A 7,356-nucleotide genomic window follows, 5' to 3' on the forward strand; every position below is an offset into this window, starting at 1 on the left:
AAGAAAAAAGGAGGCATCGTAAATCTCACGCATAAAAATAAAGTAAAATGCCAAAAGACGGAGACATTTAGCAATTTAAAAGTGGAATAAATCACGTAATCCTTCATCTTGATGAAAGTGAGAGCAGAAAAGGACTCGTGCGCTCTTTGGAGCAGTCGACCCACTCCCTGCCTGCCTAATGTATTGTGTAAATTGAGCGCAAAACTTTAGGGCTTTCTGAGAAATGGCGGCATTATTAAAGTCAGAGGGGTACCCAGCAGAGAACTGCTTGCTGCTCCTTTATTTCATATTTTTTCCGCCCTTTTGTTGTCCATTAGCAATTTAGAATTTGCCAACCAGAAGGTTGCACAGGTGCTGTGGCAGTGGCAGTGGCAGGTTCAGGCAGTGGCAGCGGATTTTTCGTGCCAAATGCTGCTGCTCCTGGTGGAAAATGCGCAAAATTTTTCAACTATGAAGCGGCTTTGCCAGCGGCTCAATTGAAAGAGAGAGAGAGAGTGCGGTGGAGGTAGAGAGGGATAGATTGAGAGTGGGTGGGTGCTGGCAGGAGGAGAGACCTTTCCCTTGGCCAATGCGCCTGTCTGCATGCAAATATTTATGCATAAAGTTGGCTCTGTGCTCATTTTTTCCCTACCGTATTTGTTGGCGCGGCTTCCACGCCCCCGATGTCCCATTCTCCAGCCATGAGAGAATGGCCGTCGCCTCGTCTAGGCCATGTTTGTGGCTTTTGGTATTGTTTGCCAGCTGACAACAGTCGGCAAAAGTTTATGGCACCAGCGCTTCGGTGCGGCTGCCTCTGCCTCAGCCTTTAACTGTGCCTCAGATTCAGTTTCAGCTTTTGCCGGGCCCATAAATCATCTGTCTCTCCTTCATGCTGCCTGCTCTGTGGCAAGTTGGTTAACATGCCGCCGACTGCAAGCTTAGACAACTCTTACAATGCAATTCTTGGGTCCTCCCGGAGGCGTAGCCGATGGGTGCCCAAAATGCAATGCATGCAAATGTAAAACTGATTTGTTGTGACGCATCTACAACAGACTGCAGAGAGATACCGAGGCCCGGCAAAATGCCTCACCCACCCAGAGGCTGCACTCCATCAAATGGGTGCCACACAATGCCCAGGTCAATCCTCCGGACCAGCCCACGTCCGTAACGTGCAGCCAGGCCAGCAAACATTTGCGAAATTTTGTCAATTTGTGTCCGACAGTTAACCCATTGATGATGGGTGGGTGTAAATCCACACGGTCAAAGATTGAGGTGGAATTCAGGTGCAGCAGTGAATTCAGTAATAAGCTATCTATTTAATTCTACCAATATTCCTGATATCATTCGATCTGTTTTAAATATCTCAAACAATTGTCGTTACAATTTCTATTTTAATCCCATTTTACCTAATTCAATTTGTTGGCCAGCATTAACTACAAACATCAAAACCCGCTCCCCCAGTGAGTCATGGGTTAAGCCCCATCCGTGAGTGTCAGCAACTTGTAGCCAGGGCCAAGTCCTCTGCTCTGTCTATGTATGCGTGCATCTGTGTGTCCTATGCTTTTGCAATAGTGTGTGTGTGTGACCCATGTGCGATTATCATCACGTAGCTGGAGCATTGCATTCATTCCACATGCCTCGCCGTGTGCCACTCGCCACACAAATTGCTGCTGCTGCTGCCACAGTTTTTGCTGGTGCTGCTGCTGTTGCTGATGTTGCACCTCCTGCACTTTGTTATTGTCCTTCACAATTGACAGCTGTGCCCCGGCCCCAACCTCGGCCTAGGCCATGCCCTCAGACAGCATTCTGTAATGCCCGGGCATCATGTGAGATGAATCCTTTCTTTTCCGACTCTGGTTTTGCACCAAAAGTTGGTAATGCATCTAGGTACAAGAGATCCAGCAGAGAATACTTGATCTTCTCACTTCTTTCTCATTGCATTTATTAATTGCAATTTAATCACTTAATTTTGTGTGTTTCTGACAGAACGTTTCATTTTCGTTATTAGGTGCTGCCTTTTCGCAAGATGTCGTCGATATATTTCATTTTCATACGTCGTCTTAAACGCACAATTTAGTGCTGTTAAGCGCAAAAACGCCTCGTTGTGTGGCACAGAGATTTTGTTGTATCGATAACTGAATCGGGCTGCGTCAGCTGTTGCCACAAAAATGCAGAATTATGCTTCATTGACCAATAATTTCCGAAACAAATTAAAGGTTGAGTTACAAAAAATACAGAGGCACTCCGGTAATTTTCTAGAAACAAAACCAGAATGTTTCTGTTCGGCCTCTTCACCTTCTTGTTGAAGCACACAAATTCACTAATTCCCCACTATATTTAGAGATGTCAATTTCGTGGAATCAAAGAAGCGGGTTAATTTGGGGCTCTGACAAAATTAATTTTAAAATCATGCCACAACTAGACTGCTGGTTGGTTCACAGGCGAATGCCGATGGCCTAAAAAGCCTTTATTCGATTTTGTTATTTCTTCTTAGGAAGGATTCCTTATGGGCTACACGAGGAGGTGCAAATTGGTGCATTCTAAAAAACTACTAATAATTGCTATATAGGATACAATTTGACAAACCAGCAGCTTTTTGAATTTGAAAGCAAGCGAATAGTAGGCCCCTCAGAAGGCCTGGACTTTTTGCTCCGAATTTGGTAAAATAGTATTGAAAGAAAATAGTTCTATCGAGTTCTATAGAGTGTTCTATCATTCGTCAAAGTAACTCGCAGCTATAATTACTGTTATAGCGGAAAATATGTCGACAAACAATTGTAAAAGCTTGAAAGTAAGTTTTTCTTTTTATTCTATAATATCTACAATGGATTTTATCAAATCCATCTACTGTTTAGCGTCCAAGCGGTGCCAAAAGAAGCTCCAACTCGGCAGTACCACCTGTTCCATCAACCACAAAAGCTTGCAAATATTCGGCAAAGGCTCTTAAAGATTCAGCAAAGGCTCTTGAAGATTCAGCAAAGTCTCCTAAAGATGATGTCAAGGAGTTCATAATTCGTGTGCCAAAGGTGCGCAACAACCGCCATATAATGCGATTCAATGACAATTTGAAGGTAGATTTCACTCAATGGCAAAGTGCGAAGATGTCTCGGGAGAATAACAAGCATCTAATTATGGTCGAGGAAGAGAAAAATCCGAAATTTGGGGGCGGCACAGAGTACAATTGGCGTCAGTACGGGGGTGCACGCCGCAAGAAGAAAGCCAGCGTGGTCGAAAAGTATAGACCGGAGGCACAGCCCTGGTTGTTGCAAATCGATGGCAAAATGGGGAAAAAGTTCAAGGGCATTCGTACTGGGGAAGTGGGTGCGAATGCCGCATACTATGTGTTCACCCATGCCCCAGATGGTAGGTTCAATGCGTACCCCCTCCATGAGTGGTACACGTTCCAGGCCATTGAGCGCTACAAAACCCTCACTTCGGAAGAGGTGGAGCTGGAGTTCGGTCGTCGCGAGAAATCGCTTAACTTTTTCAACCTGATGATGCGCCGTCGCTACCAGACCGACGAGGAGGAACCGGATGCCGATTCGGCTAAACTCCATAAGGCAACCGATGAAGGAATCAGCGGTCTGAAGATCTCTGATGAGGTCGAGTGGATGGTCACCTCGGATGAATCCGAATCGGATGATGAAAGCGAAGAAGTGAAGCAAAAAGAGAAGGAAAAAGAAAACGGCATCATCGATGCTACTGATGGCAAAAAGGCCAAACCTAAGAGCAAAAAAGAGGTTAATATGAAGACGTTTTTCGAGGCTTTCGAAGACTCGGACGATGGTGACGTAGACAGTCGTGAAAGGGACTACATTTCCAGTTCCAGTGAAGAGTAAGCCTTCTATAATTATTAGAAATGCATACAAAGCATTTTTCTTCCACAGTGAACACGATCAAGAAGCCAAGGTGATCAAGGACCTGAAGGGAGTATCTGAAGAGGAAGCTCTACGAAAGCTGCTCAACTCAGACGAAGAAGATGATGATGAAAACTCGGATAACCAGAAAGACGAGAGCCAGGAGGAGAATGCTGAAGGCGGCGCATTTAGCAATCACATGGTGGAGACGCCATCAAATTTAAGCAGTGGAGAATCGTCCATAGAATCCAGTTCCGACAGTTCAGACTCCGAAAAGGATCTCAGCAATGGGCCACCTAGAAAGAGGATCACCTTCAATAAGAAGGAGAAGCGAATGTATAACGCATCCAAAAAGTCTTCCAGCAAAGACTCCACCAAGCGCATAGGCAGTACTCCGCGAAATACTCGTTATCCTACAATTTCGAACAACGCGGAGGCTCCCAGGAAGAATATCAGCGCCCCACTGGAACCGTCTATCTCTTTGCGTAAAATTAAGTAAGTTAACTATTGTTTATTTTTCAAAAGTACACTAATAAATATGGCTAACATTTCAGCCAATATGGCGTCAACGAGGAGGCAGTTATCCGTTACCTTAAGCGGAAGCCATTGACACCCACCGAGCTGCTCTCCAAGTTCCGAAACAAAGCCACAACCGACTCAAAAATCCGTCTGGTTGAGACCATGACGAAAATACTGAAGAAAATCGATCCCGTGAAGATTACCATTCAGGGAAAACTTTATTTCTCGATGAAATAGAAATTCCACCTTCATATGTATACAAATGTTCTTATCAAAGCACAATATGTATCAATAAATCAATTCAGTTTTTAAACTTGTGTTGTTAATTAAGGAAAGTATCAACTTGACCTTAACATATTTTAAATTCGATTTGCCAATGGATATTCTGAACACTATCTTTAGGAAACACTGATTTCTTAATTTAAAAGAATATTTATTTATTTGTATTTCTAACAATAATTCAAATTCGTTTAATTAATTACAATTTTATTTTTTTGTGGCTGTCATACCGATTACCCGGTACCATACATACCATGGTAAATCTTTCCGCGTATTTCGTTTTCATTTGAATAAAAAAATACATCTTATTCGGTACTTCATTAAATTGAATTAATTATTCAGTATTAATTAAGTATTCAGTTTCAACGGGCGGATCAGGTACGGTAAAGGGACGCTCACGTATAAAATTTTCGCATATTTTGACGACCAACAAATTATAATACGAATTCGAAGTCCCAGTTCCTTGGTTGACATCTCCGAATGATTTTAAATGAACAGTAAGAACCAATGGATCATCTGGTTGAACGTTATTTTTCCTCAGAATATTAATGAGCGGACCAACAACGTTCTTGTTTACTCTCCTACATCCAGAGACATCGAGATATCGGAGGTTCTTACACCCTCGGAGTAGGATAAGGATTGACGAGTTGGTTATTTTATTGGAGGATAGTATGATCACCTTCTGGAGCTGATCCGACTTGATGAAGTGCAAATATGTATTATTCAGATTGGAGAAGATAAGCGATTTTAGGGCCTTTAGTTGTCCGATGGTCTTGGCATTATTTTCATGGCTGGAGCATTTGTCAGTGCAATACAAGCGCAGCGCCAGCAAGGTGTTTGAATAGCGCGTGACCGATCTGCCTAATATCTTGCCCAGTTCTATATCGGAGTGGCATTTAATGCACAGTATTTTCAGCTGCGGTAAGTACGGCATTTCGCTTGAAACACGTACAACCCCGATTTTCAGGTACCTCAGCTTGGCCCACAGCGGATCACGCATAAAAGTAGCTGGAAAGTTTACGTGAACCTGTTCCAATTCTATACTTTCAAGCTGCGCCATGCCGCGGCAGAGTTCGTAGATGTTGAGCACAATGTCGACGTTCCTTATACATAAATTCGTCAGTTGCCACAAATTGACGACTGGCAGTACTGAAATAGACACAGCAAATATGTACAATATGTATAAACATTTCGAACGGATATTGCCAGACAATGGCAAGACTTACCGTCTTTAGGGTTAAACGCAAACAATAGCAGGGTTCTCAGTTCGGGGAGTTTCACTAAGTCCGTTAAATCAATTGGAGTGTAGTCATTCCTCAATATCAGACCCTTCAGGTTCTCCAGTCCCACTAGCAACGGCTTAACCTCGTTCCAATACTCGTGGCGTATTGGAATGATAAGTTCCTTCAAGTTGGGACAATATTCGGATGCCAGCTTCACGGCAGCCGAGGCAATATTCGCACTATAACACGCAATGTGCAGAACAGTTGAGCCGCATGCGGATAATATGAACGACCAATCCTCAATGGGCAAACTCTCAATTTGTATTTTCTCGTAGCATTTGCTTTCGACGGCGTAAATGGCAATAGCCTCCTTAAATACTGGATGACTTTTGGCTAGACATTGTCTATCCTTCGATTGCTCAAGGTATTCAAATATAGTGCTGATCATCTCCGGTGCTAGGTCCACAATATTCACCATTTTTCAACACAAAGTATTACAAATTATACGATTGTGTACGGAAATTAAATTTGCATTTAACGCAAGAAACGGCATGTGTTGTAAAAGTGATTCGTAGGTTTGTTACCTAGACCTGGAAAGTATTTGCCAGTGTTGGAAAGGGGCCGACTGAATTAACCCATTACGGGCCACTCCTAATGGGCTTTCTCACTGATGAAATTTAAATACCAAAATAATCGTTTTTGGAAACATATTAAGCTGTATCCCCAACCACAGTTATTAATTATTGCAATGAGTAATTTAGTTTGGTGGGCAGGTTGCAATCGCCTGCACTGTCCACATGTCATGTAACCTGGCCTTGGACTTGCATGACACTTCGGCAAAAATGATTAATTGCTGCTTGTTGGCTTCAATCCAATCCCTTTGAATTGTAACAGAATTTGGATCAAGAGCGCCGATAGTTTGGCGGATCAGCTGGTCGAGCTTGGATCATATCGATATTTGCACTTCGGATTATGGTGTGGGCACACTGTTTCTCCTATTGGCAAAAAAAAGTAATGTGAAAAAGACGCATAAAATGCCTGAGCACATAAAGAAAATCCCGCAATCCGGGTGAAAAATTAGCCGTCGTCAATGCCTATGCAAATTAGAGCCCAGATATAACAACTATCGTAAAAAAGAAATGTGCGTCTGTCGTGAAAGAGGAACCAAGAGAAAAGGAGGGGATTTGGAAATCCAGAGCATATTTATAATAATCTAAATGATCTGTCGTGCGCTGAGCGCAGGTCGCTCACCAAGGTGCGGGCGCCTTGGGAGAAGATTTTCAACGCCACTGTCACCACAGAATCCAGCGAAACGCATAGGCTGGATTCCGTTCGTCTAGCGATAATAATATAATACCAAATTATACCTAATTTGTTAACAAATGTGGCCTTTTTGGTCTCAACCATTACTCAAAGAATTTGGATCAAGAGCGCCGATAGTTTGGCGGATCAGCTGGTCGAGCTTGGATCATATCGATATTTGCACTTCGGATTATGGT

General features: G+C 43.1%; 2 protein-coding genes across 2 annotated transcripts; one reads left to right on the top strand and one right to left on the bottom strand.

The window, feature by feature from the left end:
• The first annotated feature begins 2,612 nt into the window (after nucleotides 1-2,612).
• On the top strand, nucleotides 2,613-4,668 carry LOC6897586 (general transcription factor IIF subunit 1-like). The gene is made up of 4 exons (XM_002137695.3): nucleotides 2,613-2,770; nucleotides 2,835-3,814; nucleotides 3,867-4,331; nucleotides 4,391-4,668. Exons 1-4 carry the CDS (start codon nucleotides 2,741-2,743, stop codon nucleotides 4,590-4,592), a joined length of 1,677 nt encoding a protein of 558 aa, XP_002137731.1. The 5' UTR covers nucleotides 2,613-2,740; the 3' UTR covers nucleotides 4,593-4,668.
• Nucleotides 4,669-4,820: 152 nt separating this feature from the next.
• LOC6897587 (uncharacterized) lies at nucleotides 4,821-6,435 on the bottom strand. The gene is made up of 2 exons (XM_002137696.3): nucleotides 5,861-6,435; nucleotides 4,821-5,783 (listed from the first exon to the last, which is right to left on the bottom strand). The coding sequence occupies exons 1-2, from the start codon at nucleotides 6,333-6,335 to the stop codon at nucleotides 4,969-4,971; spliced, it is 1,290 nt and encodes a 429-aa protein (XP_002137732.1). The 5' UTR covers nucleotides 6,336-6,435; the 3' UTR covers nucleotides 4,821-4,968.
• Between the last annotated feature and the right edge of the window lie 921 nt (nucleotides 6,436-7,356).

Source organism: Drosophila pseudoobscura, chromosome 2 (assembly GCF_009870125.1).
Source record: "Drosophila pseudoobscura strain MV-25-SWS-2005 chromosome 2, UCI_Dpse_MV25, whole genome shotgun sequence".
NCBI lineage: Eukaryota > Metazoa > Arthropoda > Insecta > Diptera > Drosophilidae > Drosophila > Drosophila pseudoobscura.